This window comes from Anomaloglossus baeobatrachus, chromosome 3, assembly GCF_048569485.1.
Source record: "Anomaloglossus baeobatrachus isolate aAnoBae1 chromosome 3, aAnoBae1.hap1, whole genome shotgun sequence".
Classification (NCBI taxonomy): Eukaryota; Metazoa; Chordata; class Amphibia; order Anura; family Aromobatidae; genus Anomaloglossus; species Anomaloglossus baeobatrachus.
Genome location: NC_134355.1, coordinates 653,527,457 through 653,551,370, shown reverse-complemented (window position 1 = coordinate 653,551,370; position 23,914 = coordinate 653,527,457). Strand labels below are relative to the sequence as shown.

Sequence of the window (23,914 nt, the reverse complement as noted above, 5' to 3'; positions counted from 1 at the left end):
CTTCCTTTAGTGAAAGTGGTGTTGACGAAGAGCTCATACCATCTATCCTTATAAAGGCCCATTTACTAAGGCGAAATAAGGCCCCAAGATATTCCAGCTCGGTGACAGGTGCGGAACCTGTATAGGGTCTGTTAGGACTGTGAGGGTGAGCTACAGGTCATCGTCAGGGGTCACCACTTCCCCCATTACCTAGCTATAAGACATTCCTTCCCCCCTCCTGTTTGTTGTCCTTTACAGCCGGTATAGCTTCTATCCCCGGCCATGACAGTAACCTCGAATGTAAAATCTTTAGAGGAAACAATATCCTTTCAGTCTCTATATTTCTCAATAAGGTAATATTCAGGATATTTTTTCTGAAGCTTCGTTCTTAGGTAAACTAACAGTCTGATAGACTATTCACAGCTGATTATGTTCTCATCACAGGACATTAGCCATACGGCATCTTACGTGTAGTCTCATTACTTCCCGCTGATGGCTGTCATTTCTAGCTCCATAATGGTAAAGGTAATTGTCATGATTAATACAACATTTGCGCAGTGTGAATAAACTAATGCGAAGTAAGAATTGAGGAAATTAAGGATTAGTTTTGGAATTAGTTTTGGGATTTGCTTTCTACGGGAAGAAGGGACAGACTTTAGCCTCTAACAAGTACTAATGATTTTAAGAATATAGGGCAGATTCTGGGCACTGTTTGGTACCATTTGACCCTACGTATAGCTAACTTTTTTCTATGTGGGCATATGCATATAATTATATACAGTGCCTTGAAAAAGTATTCCTACCCTGTGAACTTTTTCATATTTTTTCACATTACACCCCCAAATTTAACCCCTTCAGCCCCCGGGCACTTTCCGTTTTTGCGTTTTTGTTTTTTGCTCCTTTTCTTCCGAGAGCCGTAACTTTTTTATTATTCCGTCAATCTTGCCATATGAGAGCTTGTTTTTTGCGGGAAGAGTTGTACTTTTAAATAAAATCATAGGTTTTACCATATAGTGTACTGGAAAACAACAAAAAAATTCCAAGTGTGGAAAAACTGCAAAAATAGTGTGATTGCACAATAGTTTTTGGGATGTTTTATTCACCGTGTTCACTATATGGTAAAACTGATGTATCTATGTGATGCCTCAGGTCGGTGCGAGTTTGTAGACATCAAACATGTATAGGTTTACTTGTAAATAAGGGGGTAAAAAAAATCACAAGTTTGTCCAATAAAAGTGGCGCACGTTTTGCACCATCTTCCGAAACACGTAGCGTTCTCATTTTTCGGGATCTATGGCTCTGTGATGGCTTATTTTTTGCGTCTCGAGCTAACACTTTTAATGGTACCATTTTTGCGCAGATGCTACGTTTTGATCGCCTGTTATTGCATTTTGCGTAACACATGCGGTGACCAAAAAACGTAATTTTGGCGTTTGGAATTTTTTTTGCCACTACGCCGTTTACCAATCAGATTAATTGATTTTATATTTTGATAGATCGGGCATTTCTGAACGCGGCGATACCAAATATGTGTATATTTATTTATTTTTTAACCCTTTAATTTTCAATGGGGTGACGGGGGGCGATTTGAACTTTTAGGTTTTTTGTTTTTTTTTTATTTTTTAAAACTTTTTTTTACTTTTTTTTTTATTTTACTAGTCCCCCTAGGGCAATCCGATCGCTCTTATCTATCTGCTGATCACAGCTATACAGCTGTAAACAGCAGATTCAATCACTTCCTGTTTCCCTCTGCTCCGTTCCGAGGAAAAACGAAAGTGAAACTTCGTAGCTGCAGGCATCATCACATGACCCTGTGCTACGATGGCAACCACCGAAAGTCACGTGATCACTCAAAAAATTATAATTTGTATCTGTAAAGCCAATGTACCAAACTTCAGAAATATAGTGTAAAAGCCATATGCAAATTAGGCGGGAAGTGCGCTGGGGGAGTGTCAGTGTTCAGAATATACTAATATTTACTGGATATTCTTTTCTTTCAGGCGTCCTATCTACGCTCGGGAATGGTTATGTGTTGTATATGGCTTTTAAAAGAAAGAAGAAGCTCAGACCGGCTGAAATAATGACCATTAACTTAGCCATCTCTGACCTGGGAATTTCAGGTAATCAGCTTTTAACCCCTTGGATACATTTTTGGGAGAATTCTACTTTTGTAAACTAAATAAAAGCCTGATAAAGTTAGGGACCCACTGCAGTGTTAGGAGGTAAATGCCCGAAAAATAAGCCCATTGGAAAGCTATTTGATAGCGGCTTATCTTCTCATGCCGATCCTTGTGCCATCACGTGTATAATGAATACTCTCAGGTTAGACTAACTTTATTTTTGTTGTATAGGCAGGTATACAGGCAGATTAGAGCAGGTATACAGGGTAAACACTTGCACCCTTTAGTGTCTATCATGTGGCACTAACGGGCCTTTTTAAGCTGATTTCATTTAATAAATAATTAAAACACAGGGTGCCTCCACCCTATTTTTGATAACCAGCCAAAGTAAAGCAGACGGCTGGGAGCTAATATTATCAGGCTGGGAAGGCTTATGGTTATTGAGCCCTTCCCAGCCTAAAAATACCAGCCCGCAGCTGCCCCATAATTAGTGCAGCCATTAGATGTGCCAATTTTCGAGCTTTATCTGGCTGTTCGTGATTGCCCTGGTGTAGGCCAATTGGGGTGACATTTTTTGGGTTTACTGTCATTTGTGAATGGACAGCTGTCATTAAGCCCAGGGGTTAATAGTGGAATGTTAATAATGGAGGGACGTTTATCGGACTAATCCAGACCACCCATAATCATAAAAAAAGGGTGTTTTGCTATTACTTTGAAGTTATGTTGTAAAACATCATTGCAGTGTGAGCAGGGGGTCAATGTCAGACACAGCCAGACTCTCCATGGGGAAGGCAATCTTAGTTTATTACCATCTCTGCCTTCCTGGTTCTTCAATGAATGACCTCTACAGTACAGACAGCACTAACAGTACTTCCTTCTTCAAACTCAGTGATCATTTTATTGCTGGATGCTGGGTTGGAGCAGAAGCTGCTGGGTCCTATCAGACCAACATCAGCTGTGGAAAAAATCTAGAAAAAAAAAAAAAAAGGATCCAGCTCCCGCTAAAAGTAATTCTTCATAGTGGTTAATATTTAGAATACTTTATTCGTGCAATTTGTTAAAAAAGACAACTTTATTAAGTATGGACGTACATGATCTGATTTTTAGTTTGAATTTTCTTCTTTTGACTGACATGATCAATTGTAAAGTGCAATCAGGAGGTGAAAGTTCCCCTGTAACCGGGGCTAATATACCAGCCCCAGTTACAGGGGAAATCAAATAAAAAAAATGTAAGTTTAAAAGGGAAAATGCCCCACATTATTCTTTTATATCCTCATGGGGACATAATGTGGGATTTAGATGAATGAATAAACAAATCAGGAAAATAAAAAAAATTAAAAAACCCTCTGCCAGTCCGTCTCGCTGTTACTAGCTTTGTTCCCATAAACAAAGTGTCCAATATATAAAAATCATTACTTCTTAAAGGAGAACAACATTTGAAATATATTTTAGTGGTCCTTTGCGATCATAAAAAATAAAAAGGCAAACTAGTATTATCATTTTTTTTTGCAAATGTTGTCCAATATCTGAAAAGAAAAAAAAAATGGCAAGAAAATTAGGCCCACAGACCACAAAAAAAGGCAACTATTATATGAATATCCAAATGAGAACTTATTTAGAGCTCTTAAAGGGATTCTGTCGGCAGGTTTCTAAAATGTAATCTGAAGACAGCATGCTGCATGAGTTAAAACAGAAATGTCAGCTCCTTGTTTCTTTTCTCATAGTCTGCTTTTGTTTACCTGCAATTTTAGTTTAAGCCTCTTATCTTTATCATTAGTGGGTCTCAGCAACCTGGCAGTTGTAGTCCGACTCCGCCCCTTTCTGTGATTAGCAGCTTCTGTCTATGGAAATATACACTGAAAGCCTGGTGTGGGCGGGGACAGCTCTCCCAGCACTGCTACATGCAAAATCTAAAATCTTTCACTGTGCCAGAACAGCTGCACCAACTAATCTAAGTGATACATCGTTAGATTCAGAGTCTCTTTGCCTACATAATGCTGCTCTCAGATGAGGTAGCAAAAACTTGTTGACAGAGTCCCTTTAAGTCCACATGTGTAAAAAAATGTGTGGTCAGGAATGGGGAAGAACAAAGAAGCGGTAAGTTGCATGACTACTAATACATCTGTAGCTTAGGGGTTAACAAGGCATACTCACACAAGGAGACACATTTTTGAAATCTCAGTTGACTTCCGTGGTGAAAAATTGGGGTCATTATGATATCCGAAAGAGCAAGTCTGATCATACCGACATCTTACATGCCTTACAGATTTATTACGGCCAGATAAACTTTTACAGTTCCCCCCGAGTCTTGTTAACTCTCGGTCTGGATTTTCTCTATTTGTCAATACAGCAAGCAAGCAATCAAAATGATTTAATGCAGCTATAGGAAAATACCGAATATCTCGAGGGACTTCATGTGTTCTGCTTTAACAAGAATCGGAAGTTTTTGGAAAATAATAAAAAAAATATTATATAGGATTTTATTACAGTGTTATTGGGAATATCTAACCATTACAACACTGCCATCTAGTGGAAAGGAGATGACACACACTTAGATCCTCAGTGTTAGGGAATTACTATTGTCAGCCGTTAAGTCATCATGACTTCTTTCGGGCACAACTTGCCTGCAGAGTTTACACATTACATTTCTCATACTTCTAGCACCGTCCCCATCTATTCCCAGCCTTATTGAACTCCTTATCTTACTGATACCCCGATTCTAAGCTTTAAGTTGCCCCTATTGCTTTGTTCCATACCCTGAATGCTTCAGAGTTGTCATTGTAATGCCCCCTAGACTGAAATAATTACCCCATATGTGCCTCTTTGAAATCTTTAATTTTCTGGGGGTCACCTTTATAATACACCGTGTGCAGAATTATTAGGCAAGTTGTATTTTAGAGGATTATTTTTATTATTGATCAACAACTATGTTCTCAATCAGCCCAAAAGACTAATATTTTTGGAAGTTAGAGTGGATTTTTTTTTAGATTTGGCTATCTTAGGAGGATATCTGTTTGTGCAGGTAACTATTACTGTGCAGAATTATTAGGCAACTTAATAAAAACCAAATATATTCCCATCTCACTTGTTTATTTTCACCAGGTAAACCAAGATAACTGCACAAAATTTAGAAATAAACATTTCTGACATGCAAAAACAAAACCCCAAAAAATTAGTGACCAATATAGCCACCTTTCTTTCTGATGACACTCAACAGCCGACCATCCATAGATTCTGTCATTGCTTGATCTGTTTATGATCAACATTGCGTGCAGCAGCCACCACAGCCTCCAGACACTGTTCCGAGAGGTGTACTGTTTTCCCTCCCTGTAGATCTCACATTTTATGAGGGACCACAGGTTCTCTATGGGGTTCAGATCAGGTGAACAAGGGGGCCATGTCATTATTTTCTCATCTTTTAGACCTTTACTGGCCAGGCATGCTGTGGAGTAGTTGGATGCATGTGATGGAGCATTGTCCTGCATGAAAATCATGTTTTTCTTGAATGATAATGACTTCTTCCTGTACCACTGCTTGAAGAAGTTATCTTCCAGAAACTGGCAGTAGGTCTGGGAGTTCAGCTTCACTCCATCCTCAACCCGAAAAGGTCCCACAAGTTCATCTTTGATGATACCAGCCCATACCAGTACCCCACCTCCACCTTGCTGGCATCTGAGTTGGAGTGGAGCTCTCTGCCCTTTACTGATCCAGCCTCTGGCCCATCCATCTGGCCCTTCAAGAGTCACCCTCATTTCATCAGTTCAAAATCAGTCTTAAGATATTTCTTGGCCCAGTCTTGACGTTTTCTTGTTCAAAGGTGGTGGTTTTTCAGCCTTCCTTACCTTGGCCATGTCCCTGAGTATGGCACACCTTGTGCTTTTTAATACTCCAGTAACGTTGCAGCTCTGAAATATGGCCAAACTGGTGACAAATGGCATCTTGGCAGCTTCACGCTTGATTTTCCTCAATTCATGGGCAGTTATTTGGCGCCTTTTTTGCCCAACACGCTTCTTGCGACCCTGTTGGCTATTTGCTATGAAACACTTGATTGTTCAGTGATCACGCTTCAAAAGTTTGGCAATTTCAACACTGCTGCATCCCTCTGCAAGACATCTCACAATTTTGGACTTTTCAGAGCCCGCCAAATCTCTCTTCTGACCCATTTTCCCAAAGGAAAGGAAGTTGCCTAATAATTAAGCCCACCTTATATAGGGTGTTGATGTCATTACACCGCACCCTCCTCATTACAGAGATGCACATCACCAGATTTACTTAATTGGTAGTTGGCTCTCAGCCTATACAGCTTGGAGTAGGACGACATGTATAAAAAGTATCATGTGATCAAAATACTCATTTGCCTAATAATTGTGCACACGGTGTTTAATAATGCCTCCAGTGCCCTCTTATAAATCAATTTTGCCCCCCAGTGCAACATTATAAAATAATGCCCCAAGTGTACCCTTTTAAAGTAGTAATGCCACCGCAAAAGTCACTAGAAGTAATACCACCCCTTAAGTACCCCCTTAACAATTAATAGAACTACCGTAGGTTAATGGATAAGGCACTGGTGAGAGATTTTGCAGAGCAGAACTGGCGAAATTTGGACAGCTCTACAATCTGATTGTTTCACCCAGAGTGCTCCATTATTAAGTTATATTGTTCTGACACCCCCCAAAAAACTAATGGTTCTCATTGAATGTCTCATAAGTTATAATAAGAACTAGAAATCCAGCAATCAGGGACCGTATCACAATGATGAAGGAAATAATAGTTCAATAAAATGTTGCATAAATTTGTAGTCCTTCCAAAATAGTTCACAAACAGATGGTGGTAAAAACACCATGGTGAAAAGGAAGAATTAAAAACACATGAAACTTACACCCTTCGGCTAAGCCTCAATCATTGTGGCATGATGTGACTGTTGAAAAATAAGAAATAGAGGCCCTATGCTGTCCCTAAGGGGCTCTCCGAACATCAGCGATACTCCTAATGGTGGAGATGCTTGAGTCCTATTCCTGGCCCTGTTCCTGACCAGTACTACCCAGGAAATGATGGGGCAGGAGTGTGATATTAACCACAGATATAGACATGCAAGGGGAAAAGATATAGACATGCAAGGGGAAACCAAAACTTTGACACATTGCACACACACATTGGATTAGACAATAAGAGATTCAGGAGGAAAACAAAAGCAGGAAGCTGGCTACAAAAGACAACAGGGGTAAACTCCACACGTGCACAAAGCAATAAGCACTACAACTACCAGATAGTCTGGAGCACCACACCTCACCAGACCAAATAAGAATAAACTATAGCTGGCCTAGGTGGAAGGATTCAATCAGCATAAATAGGAGGGGAGCAGATGTGACGCCCTGGGCAAGCCAGGGGTCACAAGTCATGACACCACCACACCCTACACCCTGGATAGGTACATCAAAGCTAAACCAGAAACCCTTGTTGCCTTCCTCCAGGGGCTGATGTCCACACCAGGGGGTGGGCCAGGCGGTTGGCTCCGCCCACCGAGGAGTTCACAGCCCTGGAGGCGGGAAAACCAGGCAGATCAGATTAGTGAGAGTTGAAGTGAGAGTGAAGTGGTAGAGGAGCAACTGAGAGGAGTTGAAGTGAAGGAGAAAGTGACAGTTTGAAAGCCTGAAGTTGGTCCGAGTGTGTTCCCTGGACTGAGACAGCAAGGTTGGCAGACGGCGGTGACCGTCTGCAGGAGAGGCTGATTGGAGGTTGCCGAAAGGACCGTGGACGGGTGGTGGCCCGGCGGTACCGGACCGGTATACGAAGAGAAGCCAGCACCATTGGCAGGGGCCTTTCGGATCCCGGCAAGGCTAGGAGTCGCCGTGAATTTGCCAAATCCGTCAGTGAAGGGGACCTCCGGGTCTCCCAGCAACTAAGTCCCGATTGAAGGCAACAGTCCAACCGTAGGAGAGAGACACCGCCATCGCCAAGGCACCAGTTTCTCAGGGCCAGCGCCTGCGGGCAAAGAGGGGCTCCTCCGGCTCATATCCAAGTCGGGGAGCGGGTAACCGGTGGGAACCCATCGCTACCAACATTGCACAAGGTGCAGGGAAAGAGACAGTCACCGTTAACTACCGGGGAAAAGCAACAGCAGCCGTCCGTGGGAACCGTCTTTCCAGCCGTGTGTTTTACCGAGAACTGTGTCAACGTCTCAGGCTGAGTGAGTACCACCGTGCCGTAGGGCACAGCGCTGCCCCCGCGACCCTGCAACTCACCAGGCCCCGCACCTGGCCTGCCATCCACCCCTAGCCCATCACCGGGCCCCGGGACAACCAACCCCCTACCCACGGAGGGGAGAAATAACAACAAAGCTGCTCCCTGTCACCGCTCCCGGGATCCCCATACAGAGCAGCGGTGGTGTCCACACAATCACCACAACCGTGGGTGGCGTCACGGACAATAAATCCCCAATACCAATCCCCTTTTCACTCACGGGCGAGGAGCGCCGCTCGAGTCCCCGGGATCCGGCCCATCGCTCGAGCCACCGAGCAGCAGAGGCCGCAGCAGCAGCGGCAGCCGGACCCGAGCAGTGGGAGAGCGCAGCGTCCCCTCCTCCGCCCGCGACAACTTGGCGTCACAAACAGGATCTTACCGCTCTGCCGTTGGGTAGAGGTGCACCTTGTTACCGCTGGAGGTGTCCGGCCAGAAAATTTCAGAAGCCGCCATCTTTGGCGCGAAAAGTTCCCGCTCGAGCGTCTCCTCGAGTAGTGGAGGCGCGAAGGCCAAAACCCCGCCCCGATAGAGGAGGGGCCGGAAAGAGGCTAAGGGGGACGAAATGGCGACTGGTCGCATGTAGCCGCGGCTATAGAAGCAGGGACGCCAGGACCCTGCGGCCATTGACTGGTTCCTGGAAGAGGCCGCTGGTAAAGATGCTGAGTCCGACCGACAACACCGTGGTCCCCGCGCCTGGCCCCGCAGCGTGGGTGGAAGTCCGGACCGTCCAGCTAAGCAGCCGTCTGCAGGTCCGCATGCAGCTCCTCCTGGAGGAGTGGGAGGCCGACATGGCGGAAGTGGTGGCGGCCATACGGAGACGCGAGGTGGAGGGAGTCTTGGAAGGGAGGGTAAGTGACCCACGCCCCTGTACCCCTAGTGGGTCGGTCATCGCGGCTGAGGGACCCGGTCCATACCCGCTCGCCCTGCTACCTCCCCCGCTACCCATGTTGGCTGCTGCTGCCCCGCCACTAGGCCCGCTACCACCACCACCGGTAGCGGTACCCTGCCAATCCGCCCCGGCGGACCGACCTGCAGCCAGAGCCCGTAGCCGACCGGAGGTGCTGCCGTGGAAAGCCCCGAAATCCGAACCGGAGGCGTCCCCCGAGAAAGTCCCCGAGCAGGAGCCGATAGCCCGCTCCGTGCCGAAGACCCAACAGAGGAAAGCCCCTGTGCCCATCCCCCACACCTCGGCTGAGGTTGCGCCGGGTTGCCGCTGCAAGGCGGCGCCCAAGCCCAAGTCACCGCGGGGCCTGCCGCCCAGATCACCAGCGGTGGGCAGTGTCCAACAGGTCCCGCGGGGCCCGACCCGTGCGCCGGAGCTCGCAGCAGTGCCGTACTGGGACAGGGAGCCGGTACCGTTGGGCCTGGAAATCGAGGAGAGGGAAAGGAAGAAGGCGGAGTTGGTGGCCCGTGCAATCCGGGAAAAAGAGAATCTCCGTCAGGCAACTTTTCGTGTCCGGAGCCCGCTGTACGAGGGGCAGGTGAGGCGGTTTGATGTCCGCCGGGGCTATGGATTCATTTATGAACCGGGCCTGGAGGCCAAAGTGTTTATAGCCCGGCGGGATGTTAATGCTCACCTGCCAGAAGAGCACCCAGGCCGCAACTTGATGCCAGGGGACCTTGTACAATACACCCGGCACTGCGGGGAGAGGGGGTGGTTTGCGCTGGATGCAAAGCTGAGGGGCAGCCAGGAAGCCCATGTGAGCACCGCGCCCCTTCCCCAAAGTGATGTCGAGGACTCTGAGTGATGGCAGCGGAGCACCGTTACACCGTACCCGTTGGGACCACCTGTGTGTTTTCAAAGTTTAAAAAGTTTTGAAAGTTTGAAAAGTGATGAAAATGATTGCCGAAGTTCACCTGATTGTCTGCTACTGTGATTTGAAACCGGTCGTTGCCGGCACCGTTGTCCCCGTGGGGACCGTTTGAAAAGTTGCATAAGGGACTGCTTACGGACAAGCCCGTGAACTTGCAGGGCAACCACAAACGTTAGTGGCATGTAAAAAAATATGTTTTGTTGCAGCTTACCGTTACCGCCTCCGGAGAGGCAGGTTGGAGGGAGGGCCCGCAGTGGAGCAGGCTGGGGCCCAGCCACCACAGGAACCGGTGGCTACCCTCTGGAGGGGAAGGACAGATCCCGCTCGGGTGACTTGGTTCAGGACTGGGGTCAAGGGGTGCTGCCTGTTTCTTAGGGGCAGCATCAGGGCCAGGTTACTTGGGTGGGAGAGAGCGGCAGCCGCAACCGTTACCGTAACGTTTAAGAAAAGTGCCTCCCGTTGTGGGATGATGTTACTATAATTGTATGTGTTACCGTTTTTTATCTTTTTCAGAAAAATAAAACCGGTGTTGGACGGGCAGCCCGCGGACGGTCTGCATTTTGCTAAGGGGGAATGTGACGCCCTGGGCAAGCCAGGGGTCACAGGTCATGACACCACCACACCCTACACCCCGGATACAAAAACAAAAGCAAATCCAGCGCCTTGGCAAGGAGACTCGAGTGATAAAACTCCAAACTTTATTGTATCAAAATTAAAAAAATACAGACCACTATGTGGGGGGACAAGAAAAAGTGATCCACAGACAGAGGAAAAATTCCTACATGTTTCGACCAGTAGAGGTCTTAGTCATGGTTCCATGACTAAGACCTCTACTGGTCGAAACATGTAGGAATTTTTCCTCTGTCTGTGGATCACTTTTTCTTGTCCCCCCACATAGTGGTCTGTATTTTTTTAATTTTGATACAATAAAGTTTGGAGTTTTATCACTCGAGTCTCCTTGCCAAGGCGCTGGATTTGCTTTTGTTTTTGCACCGTATGTTCCTGCCTAAGTCCGGGCGTTTTCCTGCGCGCCGCCGGTTCTCCATGGAGTGAAGAGGGGTGAGCTGGAACTCTTTTCTATTTATTCTACACCCCGGATAGGTACACCAAAGCTAAACCAGAAACCCTTGTTGCCTTCCTCCAGGGGCTGATGTCCACACCAGGGGGTGGGCCAGGCGGTTGGCTCCGCCCACCGAGGAGTTCACAGTCCTGGAGGCGGGAAAACCAGGCAGATCAGATTAGTGAGAGTTGAAGTGAGAGTGAAGTGGTAGAGGAGCAAGTGAGAGGAGTTGAAGTGAAGGAGAAAGTGACAGTTTGAAAGCCTGAAGTTGGTCCGAGTGTGTGCCCTGGACTGAGACAGCAAGGTTGGCAGACGGCGGTGACCGTCTGCAGGAGAGGCTGATTGGAGGTTGCCGAAAGGACCGTGGACGGGTGGTGGCCCGGCGGTATTGGACCGGTATACGAAGAGAAGCCAGCACCATTGGCAGGGGCCTTTCGGATCCCGGCAAGGCTAGGAGTCGCCGTGAATTTGCCAAATCCGTCAGTGAAGGGGACCTCCGGGTCTCCCAGCAACTAAGTCCCGATTGAAGGCAACAGTCCAACCATAGGAGAGAGACACCGCCACCGCCAAGGCACCAGTTTCTCAGGGCCAGCGCCTGCGGGCAAAGAGGGGCTCCTCCGGCTCATATCCAAGTCGGGGAGCGGGTAACCGGTGGGAACCCATCGCTACCAACATTACACAAGGTGCAGGGAAAGAGACAGTCACCGTTAACTACCGGGGAAAAGCAACAGCAGCCGTCCGTGGGAACCGTCTTTCCAGCCATGTGTTTTACCGAGAACTGTGTCAATGTCTCAGGCTGAGTGAGTACCACCGTGCCGTACGGCACAGCGCTGACCCCGCGACCCTGCACCTCACCAGGCCCCGCACCTGGCCTGCCATCCACCCCTACCCCATCACCGGGCCCCGGGACAACCAACCCCCTACCCACGGAGGGGAGAAATAACAACAAAGCTGCTCCCTGTCACCGCTCCCGGGATCCCCATACAGAGCAGCGGTGGTGTCCACACAATCACCACAACCATGGGTGGCGTCACGGACAATAAATCCCCAATACCAATCCCCTTTTCACCCACGGGCGAGGAGCGCCGCTCGAGTCCCCGGGATCTGGCCCATCGCTCGAGCCACCGAGCAGCAGAGGCCGCAGCAGCGGCAGCCGGACCCAAGCAGTGGGAGAGCGCAGCGTCCCCTCCTCCGCCCGCGACACAGATGTGATTGGCTTCCCCACAACATGTGATCAAAGGAGACTAACAAGTAGACCAGCAGAGATTAATTTTTGCTAGCCTGCCTACGAATCAGTACATGGCAGGGTGACGTCCGAGTCTGCGTGCGTTGATCCCAGACACTAGAAAATTTCTCAGGCGCAGTGTCAGAGTCTGTAATCTGAAGAGACCCATGACAGTATGTGAAGTTAGTGAAAATCTCTGTGTGACATGGTGGGAGGACCCATAATTAAGGGTTAGCCCAAAAACCTCTTTGATGTGTTTTTTTTCTTCTTACATCACCATGGTGTTTTTACCCCTGTCTGTTTGTGAACCATTTTTTAAAGATTACAAATAAATGCGACATTTTATTGAACTCTCATTTTCTTCATCATTATGATACGGTCCCAGATCACTGGATTTCTAGTTCGTCTGTCCTCAAGTCTCTCCAAGGCTTATTTATCCATGCTGATCTACAAGGCCTTGGGATTTCCTTGGACACGGTGAGCTGATATACCCACTTTTTCTTTTTTTTTTCACATAATACATAACAGTATCCCCGATTGGCCAAAAAAAGTACAAATATTCCCTAGTGCTGTCTTAACCATTAATATTGTAATACTGGCCTATGAGTGTTAGACACCGGCCAAGTCTTTGGCCTAAAGAGCCGACATGCAAGCGGTGCACTGCAGAAATGGCAGGTAACTGTCAGCACTGATGTCTCCTGTGTATTCCACATCACTGTACACTGACTTGTGTCTACAAGATGAAGGTTGGTAGTTCAGGAATCTTATGGATCCTAATGGGTGCCAACATGTGAGTGGGTCTAGGACCGCCGCTCCCCCCCCCCCAGGAACTAGTTTACTGGTGATGATCCCTTAACCAATCTATACCTCCAGTATTGTGACCATCGACCCTTTAACTATGCTATGCCATTTACATTGTTTCAACTAACCCCTTAAGCACCCAGACCACCAGGGATAAACCTGTCTAACCTTTTTCCACACTAGACCATCAGGGATGCCCCCAATTATTTCTTCATCTCTTTAAGTTACAAAAAAAGTGTATATGTTCACCCATTCGCCACTTTCTACCTCCAGAAATAACAGATTAATCAACCAATACCATGAGGGATATGCCATTCAGCCTTTCCTAAACCCTAGACCACCAGGAATTTGACAATTTTACATTTTAACCACCTCAGACCACAAGGGGCATGTCCGTTTATCCATTGATTAAAGATAGAGGTTTTGTGTTCTGTAAGAAATGTTCTTTTTGACTAAAGGCAGATTACAAGGGGTGCTCTTCTGAGGCTCCGGCGATCATTTGTTATCTGTAAGGATCCCCAAGTGTTTAATTTCTCTGCAGCTCCCCTACTGGAGAGATGAGGAATTGCATGATTCCCATATAGATTTTTGGACTACCAGTGTAATGCATGATTAAGTCTAGTACATTTGTGAAATCCACATTGCCATCTTGTTTCCCTCTCCAGTGACTGGAAAGCCGTTCTCCATTGTGTCCTTCTTCAGTCACCGCTGGGTATTCGGATGGAGCGTCTGCCAGTGGTACGGATGGACCGGATTCTTCTTTGGTTGTGGAAGCCTCATTACTATGACGGTCGTTAGTTTTGACAGATACTTGAAGATCTGCTATCTGAAATATGGTAAATATGGTATCCTATATATGAAAATTGGATATAGCTGATTGTCTTAAAGGGGTGGTCCCATCTAAAACGACAAGTCGTCAGTAACTCTGTGTGACTGCAGACTTGTGAATCCTCACATCGCGCACACTGTGCACTGTAAGGATTCTCCGGTGTGATAGCCGGGAACGGGGTCAGGTGGCTGCGATATGCATAATCCCGGCCAGAATCTAACTAGATGAGCACGTCGTCGTTCAACATACTTGCATTGAGTGAGGCCCCTTCCATGTGGTTGGATTCTGGCCAAGATTATGCATATCGCATACTTGCGACCACGTGATCACCGTTCTCGGCTCAGACATCCGAGAATCCTCACAGTCCACAGTGTGTACAATGTGAGGATTCACGAGTCTGCAGTCACATAGAGGGACACATTGAGGGACTTCAGACTAATCATTTTAGACCTCACAACCCCTTTAAAGAGAAATTGTCAGCAGTTTTCTGCTGCACGAACCATTACTTCACAGTTATGTCCCATGACCGCTTAATACATCTCATATGTACAGATTTTCCAGAGCTGGGGCAATAAAGGAGGAAAATCTGGAGCAGCTTGGGTAATAATGGGGAAACAGCTAAACATGGAGTAATAAGTAAGGATCCTTTGGGGTAAAAAAGGGCGACCATCTGAAGATGAGGTAATAAGGGAGGATCATCCGGAGCTGGGTAAAAAAAGGGCCACCATCTGAAGATTATGTAATAAGGAAGGAACATCTGGAGGTGGGGTAAAAAAAGGGCGACCATCTGTAGATGAGGTAATAAGGGAGGAACATCTGGAGCTGGGGTAAAAAAAGGGCGACCATTTGAAGATGACGTAATAAGGTAGGAACATCTGGAGCTGGGGTGAAAAAGGGCGACCATCTGAAGATGAGGTAATAAGGTAGGAACATCTGAAGATGGGGTGAAAAAGGGCGACCATCTGAAGATGAGGTAATAAGGTAGGAACATCTGGAGCTGGGATAAAAAAAGGGCGACTATCTGAAGATGAGATAATAAGGGAGGAACATCTGGAGCTGGGGTAAAAAAGGGCGATCATCTGAAGATGAGGTAATAAGGTAGGAACATCTGGAGCTGGGATAAAAAAAGGGCGACTATCTGAAGATGAGATAATAAGGGAGGAACATCTGGAGCTGGGGTAAAAAAGGGCGATCATCTGAAGATGAGGTAATAAGGGAGGAACATCTGGAGGTGAGGTATAAGTGAGGAACATCTGGAACCGGGGTAATAAGAGGGAAACATCTAAAGCTGGTGTAATAAAGTGGGACATCGGAAGCCAGATTACCATTGGAGGACATCTGAAGCCAAAATAATAAAGGGGAACATCTAAGGCCCAGGTAATAAGGGTGAATATCTGAAGCCTGGATAATAAGGCGGGAACTTCTGAAGCCGGGAGAATAAGGCGGAGTATCTGAAGCCTAGAGAATGAGGAACATGTAAAGCTGAAGAGAAAAGGGAGGACATCTAGAGCCAGGATAAGGGAGAATATCTGAAGCTATTGAAGCTAGTCTAACAAAGAAGGACATTTGAAGCCAGGCTAATAAAGGGGAACATCTGTGGCCAAGGTAATAAGGGAGGACATCTAAAGCCAGAATAATAAGGGGAAACAACTGAAGCCAGGGTACTAAATGGGAACATCTGAAGCTGAAAAAAATGGAGGACATATGAAGACAGGATAGTAAGGAGGGGGTGGGGTGGGAGAAGGGGGGGGGGCATCTGAAGCTAGGCTAACAAAGGAAGACACCTGAATCCAGAATAATAAGTGGGAACATCTGAAGTGGTGCAACTGAAGCCGGGGTACTGTTGGGAATACATCTGAAGTTAGGGTTAAAAGGGAGCATATCTGAAGCTGGTATAATAAGCAGGCGTTTGAAGGCAGAGTAAAAAGGGGGCAACATCTGCAGCCTGGGTAATAAAAGGGAAACATCTGATGTCGGAGTAATAAGTGGAGGACATTGGAAACAAAGGTACAAAGATTGGTGACTTCTGCAAGAGCTCTAGAGGTTGGGGGAATTAGAGTAGAGAAATTAGGGAGGCCATGGCCAAAAGTGTTGACACCCTTGAAATTGTTCCAGAAAATTAAGTATTTTGCCTAGAAAAATATTGCAATTACATGTTTTGTTATACACATGTTTATTTCCTTTGTGTGTACTGAAATAACACAAAAATATGGGGGGAAAAAGGGCAAATATTTTCACACAAAACTCCAAAATGGGCCAGAAACCATTTGTTGGCATCATCAACTTAATATTTGGTTGCACACCCTTTGGAAAAAATAACTGAAAGCAATCATCAAACAGCAACTTACTCCTCTCAACTGGAATTTTCTTTTGCAAATTGCTCCAGGTGTCTCATATTTGAAGGTGTCTTCTCTTCTCCCAACAGCAATTTTAAGGGCTCTCCACAGGTGTCAATGTGAGTTAGATCCGGACTCATTGCTGCCACTTCAGATCTCTCCAGCACTTTGTTTCCATCCATTTCTGGGGGCTTCTTGAAGTATGTTTCGGGTCATAGTCCTGCTGTAAGAACCTAGGATGCAATCCCAGCTTTCTGACACTGGACACTACATTGCCACTTGGTGCACAAGTTGCTATTATTGCAAACCCTGGTATCCACCGCTGGAAAAGCAGGCACTGGATACCAAAGTCTACACTCGTCCATCCTGCGGCTTGATAAGATAATCCACAGCACACACTGATGAAGGTCATTAATCTACATATGAGTGCCAAGTTCACTTCTTACTTTGCACAGAGTCAGGGCACTTGGTACCAGAGGCAGCAAAACAGCCACAAAACATCTCTGAACCTCCACCATATTTGACTGTAGGTGCTGTGTTCTTTTGTTTGTAGGCCTCATTCCATTTTTGGTAAACAGTAGAATGATGTGCTTTACCAAAAAGCTCTATCTGGTCCCATCTGTCCACAAGACACTTTCCTAGAAGTATTTTGGTTACTCACACACATTTTAGCAAACTTCAGTCTAGTTTTTTATGTCTCTGTGTCAGCAGTGGGGTCCTCCTGGGTCTCCTTCATAGTGGTTAATTTCGTTCAAATGTGGATGGCTTGTTTCCACTGACAATGATGCACCCTGAGCCTGCAGGACAGCTTGAATTTCTCTGAAACTTGATTGGGGCAGACTATCCTGCTTTCCAACCTTTCATCAATTTCTCTCTGCTGTCCTCTTCCAGCGAGATTAGCTACAGTGCCATGACTTCTTGATTATGTTGCGCACTGTGGACAAAGGAACATGACGATCTTTTGAGATGGACTTGTAACCTTGAGATTACTGATATTTATTTACAATTTTGGTTCTCAAGTCCTCAAACAGTTCTCTTCTTCTCTTTCTGTTCTCCATGCTTAGTGTGGCACACACAGACACAAAATGCAAATATTGAGTTAACGTCTCCCTTTTTACCTGTTTTCTAGTGTGATTTTCATATTGCCCACAATTGTTACTTGCCACAGGTGAGTTTGAACGAGCATCACATTCTTGAAACAAATTTGATGACCCACAATTTTGGAAAGGTGCCAACAGTTCTGTCTTGCCCATTTTTGTGATTTTGCATGAAATCATGTCCAATTTGCCTATTATTTGTATTATGTGTAGGTGATCCTCTGAGGATGAGGCAGCAGATTTACCTGTAGTGCTCAAGGATAGCACAATTGACACATTAGCTCTGCTACATCTGTATGTTGCTCGAAGACACATGGTATAATAATATTTTAACTTTTTTTTGCAGGTACCTGGCTCAAAAGAAGTCATGCATTTATGAGTGTATTCTTCGCATGGATCTATGCATCATTCTGGGCGACTCTTCCGCTGGTGGGTGTGGGTAACTATGCCCCAGAACCATTCGGGACGTCATGTACCCTAGACTGGTGGCTGGCACAGGCTTCATTGAGGGGCAAGGTCTTCGTACTTTCTATTTTCTTCTTCTGCCTTGCTCTGCCCACCGCTGTCATTGTCTTCTCATATGCTATGATCATTGCCAAGGTCAAGTCGTCCGCCCAGGAGGTGGCACAATTTGATACCAGGAACCAGAACAACCACACGTTGGAAATGAAGCTGACCAAGGTGATCTACTAATAATGCACACTGCTCCAAAAAAATTGAAGGTGCTCCCCTATTTCCAGCAGTCCAATAGACAATAAATAAAAAGGAGAAAGGTGCCTCTATTTCCAGCTGTCCAATAGACAATGAATAAAAAGGAGGAAGGTACTCCTCTATTCCAAGGAGTACAATAGACAATAAATAAAATGAAGAAAGGTGCCTCTATTTTCAGCAGTCCTATAGATAATGAATAAAAAGGAGGAAGGCACTCCTCTATTCCCAGCAGTTCAATAGACAATAAATAAAAAGGAGAAAGGTGCCTCTATTTCCAGCAGTCCAATAGACAATAAATAAAAAGGAGAAAGGTGCCTCTATTTCCAGCAGTCCAATAGACAATGAATAAAAAGGAGGAAAGTGCTCCTCTATTCCCAGCAGTCCAATAGAGAATGAATAAGAAGGAGGAAGGCACTCTTTTATTCCCAGTAGTTCAATAGACAATGAATAAAAAGGAGGATGGCGCTCCTTTATTCTGAGCAGTTCAATAGACAATGAATAAAAAGGAGGAAGGTGCTCCACTATTCCCAGCAGTCCAATAGACAATGAATAAAAAGGAGGATGGCGCTCCTTTATTCTGAGCAGTCCAATAGACAATGAATAAAAAAGAGGAAAGCACTCCTCTATTTCCAGCAGTCCAATAGACAATGAATAAAAAGGAGGCGGAGGATGCGCCCCTCTATTCAACATGGAGCTCTGTTGAATCTGGTTTCTGAGCTCCAGAACCCCTTTTGTTATTGCTGGTGGATGTAACAGTTGTACAGCGAACAATTAATAATTTATTGTCTGGGGGATAACTAAATATCTGGGATTAACATTTTAAAATGAAGGGAACAAGGGAAGATAACTTATTGTTCAAATCAAATTTTTGTGTTAATTTTTGGTATTTTTTTTTAGCACAATATGTGTTAAATATAAAAAAAATAGAAATGTTGTAATTCTGTCACTGGCCACTGGGGATTTTTTAGTTTCAAACTTTGTATTATTTCCGGAAATAACACATGTACATTAGCAGCAATGAGCAGACACTGACCTTATCTTTGATATTGAGGACTGAGGACTCTCAGTTCTTTTAAACAATTTTTTTATCTTTGATATTGAAGCATTTAATTAGCTGGGATTCCAACCATCCAGAAATCTCTGTAAAAAAGTTTGATAAACCGTCGAGAAAAAATAATTAAAAAAAAAATTAAAAAAAAAAAATCAGTTTTGCAACGCTGCTAATGAGCGTGTGTAAAGGTGGAAGCAGGGAGCTGTGGCATCACGGTAGTGTGTGGCATCCATTTTTTTCACGGATACCACGCAAGCCCATTATAATCTATTGTGATCTTTACAGGTCCATGAAAAACACACGGGACATGTCCATTTTTTACCATCAGCATGGATCACAGAACCCCACGGAACCATACAAGTCAATGGGCCCGTCAAAAAACATGTACAGCACACGGTTAACATCTAGGTGATATCTGTGTGCCATCCATGTGACACGGACCAGAATAAAATGCATTCAAGAAATTAATTATTTTTATGTATTAAAGATGTGCAAATATGATAGATTGATAGATGAAGTGTATAGCCTTCTATTAAACCAAATAAATAATTAAATGAAAAAAATATATGGGGTTTCCTCCATTTTTCATAATCAGCAAAGGTAAAGTAGACAGTTGAGGGCTGATAATTTCAGGCTGAGAAGGTCCATGGTTATTTGGCCTCTCCCAGCCTAAAAATAGCAGCCCGCAGCCACTCGAAAAGTGGCGTTTCACATGAGAAGTTCTAATTATGGCTCTTCCTGATTGCCCTGGTGCATTTGCAATCGGGGTAATGGTAGTTGGGATTAATGTCAGCTGTGTAGTGACAGCTGGCATCAAGACCAGGGGTTAGTAATGGAGCAGCATCTATCAAACACCCCTATTACTAGCACAGTAATTGAAAGGAAAAACACACATAAGAAAACACTTCCTAAAACGTTTCCTCGTTCCCCAAATAAAAAAAAAAAAACAGCACACAGGTCCTCCGTAGTCCATCAAATCCGTCTTAGTCCACAAATCGACACCTGAAAAAAAAAAACAATAACATAAAAACAGAGAAATAAACAAGACACTTACCCTTGTTCACCACTTTATTAAAAAAAAATATAAAATTCCATGCAGATCCAACGTAATCCAGGGATTTCGACGAACAAAGTCTATAGGGCATCATTCTAACACTCCCTAGACTTTGCTTACAGGCACTTCCAGGTCACGCGGCAGCTCTGAAGAGTAGTGACATCTGTAATGTTACCACTCTTCAGAATCGTTGTGTCATGAACATAATAATCAACAGTGTGACCCAGAAGTGGCTGTTGGCAAAATCTATGGAGAGTCAGAACGATGCTCCATAGACTTTGTTCGTCAGAATCGTTGGACTACATTGAATGAGGGTAAGTGTCTTATTTTATTTCTTTGTGTTTCTGTTTTTTTTCAGGATTCCATTTGTAGACTCTACCAGGTTTCCCTGAGTAAGGTGGACTTTAAGTGTTTTTGTTTAATAAAGTGGGGAATAAGGGAAAGTTTTGGAGAGTGTTTATTTCAATACAGTATTTTTGTGTGTGTGAGAGTCTTTTTTTTATTATTGGGCTACTCTACTCTTACAAACCTCTGGGCTTGATGCCAGCTGAGACAACACAGCTGACATCAACCCTTACTACCATTATAACAACTGACATTGCACCTGGGCACTCGGGAAGAGCTGAAGTGAAGTGCCAGAATTGGAGAATTTAAAGGATGAGCAAATTCTGGGGTGGTTGCGGGCTGCAATATTTAGTCTGGGAAGGGCCCAATAACCATGGACCTTCCCATCCTGGGTGGCACGGTGGCTCAGTGGTTAGCTTTGCAGTCTTGCAGCGCTGGGGTCCTGGGTTCAATTCCCACCAAGGACACCATCTGCAAGGAGTTTGTGTGTTCTCCTTGTGTTTGCGTGGGTTTCTCTGGTTTCCTCCCACACTCCAAATAAAAATACAGTTAGGGACCTTAGATTGTGAGCCCCAATGGGGACAGTGTTGCCAATGTATGTTAAGTGTTATGGAATTAATAGCGCTATATAAATAAATAAATTATTATTATTATCCTGATAATACCAGCCCCCAGCTGTCTGCTTTACCTTTGCTGGTTATCAAAAATTGGGGTGCCCATGTAGTATTTTTTCATTTAATCATTTTTTTGGGCTAAATAGAAAGCTCTACAAGATATCTAATTATCTATTATATCTATCGATCTTCGCACATGTTTAACACATAAAAACCATTATTTCAGTGTCATGCATTTTTTTCTGGTATGTGTCACAGGGATGACACACACTCACACACACATGGTAAAACAGACAGTGCAACACGTGTTTTTTGTAATGCACATATGTGAAGGGGGCCTAAACTAAACTTGCCCGTGTTATATAAATGGTTTTTCGGCTCCTGTTATGCTCTTGTTACATCTCTTCGATGCTCGGTGAGCAGCTTTCTTGTCACTTTCACGCGTGTAATCTGTGTTTCCTGTTCTCACCACCAGGTGGCGATGTTGATCTGCGCAGGATTCCTTATTGCATGGATTCCTTACGCCATTGTGTCGATTTGGTCGGCGTTCGGGACACCAGATTCCGTTCCGATTGAATTTTCGGTGATACCAACTCTGCTGGCAAAATCAGCCGCTATGTACAACCCAATTATTTATCAGGTCATTGACTACAAATTCCCATGCTGTCGGACCAGAGCAGCGCTGCAGAAATCCAATTCTAGGTACAGTATATTTTTTTTTAATTCCTAACTACAACATCTATGAAATTGGGGCTATGAGGAGATCTTATTTTGCCTGTATCCCAATATATACATATAGATAATGTCCAGTAGCAGATTTTTTGTTAAAAAGCACTAGATAACTCATGTATAAATGGCTGTTTAATAAGGTGCATTGTGAACGCTGATAATGAGATATCATGTGGTTGCCTGGAAATGTTGGTCACACCGGTTGTAACAGCCGCCATCTCATCATAGATTCTCTGTTAGTTTTAGCATCAGTGTAGGAAAGGGTTCTTTACAGTAAGAGGAGTCACATTTTGGAATGTCCAATTTATACATCAGCAATGACTTTGTCTACAGTACAACTTGTCATTTAAGGAAAGTGCAACCTCATCCCTCACCCTCCACTTCTTTCCACCACTGAATTCACATTTACCAGGAATCTGCACCTGTATGAAGCCGGGACATGTACACCTGGCTTTAGAAGTTCCGTGTGTCACGCTAGGTACAAGGAGGTACCAAGCAAATGGAGAAAGAGAAGGGAAACCCTGTGTCTAGGGAAGGGGGAGATGTTGACCCCTGACCAAACCTACTGCTGGTCCTTGAGATCCTTCACCACCCTAGATAGGTTCCGCACCTATGCGCCGAGCAGGATACCTGAGCTTAGGTATCCCTAGTGCTGGGCCCTAAATAGGGACCGGATAGGATGAGCTCTTCATCAACCCCACTAAATACTACAGAAAACACAAGGAGGACACACGGGGGGGGGGACATGAACTACTTATCTACAGATGACTCAGGCAGGAGTTCAGCAAAGTTTCAGAAACAATACCACAGATGAGTGCAAGCCACCTGCTTGCAGTCAAAGTTATAATAATATCACCAACACAAGCCCAGGAAAGAAGAGAGAATTTAACCCTAGAACGTGCAACTATAGAAATCAACCATAGAAAACAAGTAACCTAGCAGGCCTGTGAGGCCCCAGGTATGCGTTCTATGGTTAACACTAGGGGAATACTGATAATCAGCAGCTGGATGGAAGGAGAGGTCAGCTGGGTCCTAAAGGGGAATAGATGAAAACCCATCAGGAAAGCTACCTATTACAATGAATACTGACAGCAGGAACAATAGAAAGTCAGGGACGATTTTGTGCAGCCAAACGCTGTGACCTTCTACTGCCAGAAACCACATGATTGTCTGTCACTCATGACACTGTGGTGTCCGGGAGCAAAGCCACGTACATGCGCAAGCTTTGCATAGCGCTGGCAATGATGCGGCTCTTGTAAGTCGTGTTATCATGTCCACAGGGGTGTGAGAACATGCAAGGTGGGTTGACAAGTCTTGGGAACTAACGCTCCATCGACTAATCAAGGGGGTATCATCAATGGACTTTAGAAACTCTTTTTCTAAAGATTTGTTTTTGTGTACAATGTACTAAATGGACTGTTAAGCCTGCTTTACACGGTACGACCGATTGTGCGATTTCACAATCGATCGTACCCGCCCCCGTCCTTTTTGCGTCACGGGCAAATCGCTGCCCGTGTCGCACAAAGTCAGTAGCCCCCGTCACACATACTTACCTCTCGTGCGACCTCGCTGTGGGCGGCGAACGTCCACTTCCTGGAGTGGGAGGGACGTTCGGCGTCACAGCGACATCACACGGCCGCCGGCCAATGGAAGCGGAGGGACGGAGATGAGCGGGATGTAAACATCCCGCCCACCTCCTTCCTTCCACATAGAGCCGGCGGCGGCCGCGGGAGGCAGGTGAGTTGCTCATCGTTCCCGTGGTGTCACACGGAGCGGCGTGTGCTACCACGGAAACGATGGTCAACTAAATCAACCGATATTATGGAACCTAACGAGCAGTACCCGACTCACGATTTGTGAACGATACTGCGTCGCTAGGAGGTGTCACACAGGCCGGCATCGCCAGCGA

The 23,914-nt window shown here is 45.3% G+C and overlaps 1 protein-coding gene across 2 annotated transcripts in view; it reads left to right on the top strand.

The window, feature by feature from the left end:
• OPN5 (opsin 5) overlaps nt 1-23,914 on the top strand; it is a 142,987-nt gene that overhangs the window by 105,870 nt on the left and 13,203 nt on the right. For both annotated transcript variants that reach the window (XM_075338805.1, XM_075338804.1), the window contains exons 3-6: nt 1,980-2,099; nt 13,905-14,075; nt 17,848-18,182; nt 21,752-21,978. In XM_075338805.1, coding sequence (XP_075194920.1) covers nt 1,980-2,099; nt 13,905-14,075; nt 17,848-18,182; nt 21,752-21,978 — 853 coding nt within the window. The remainder of the gene's footprint in view (nt 1-1,979; nt 2,100-13,904; nt 14,076-17,847; nt 18,183-21,751; nt 21,979-23,914) is intronic.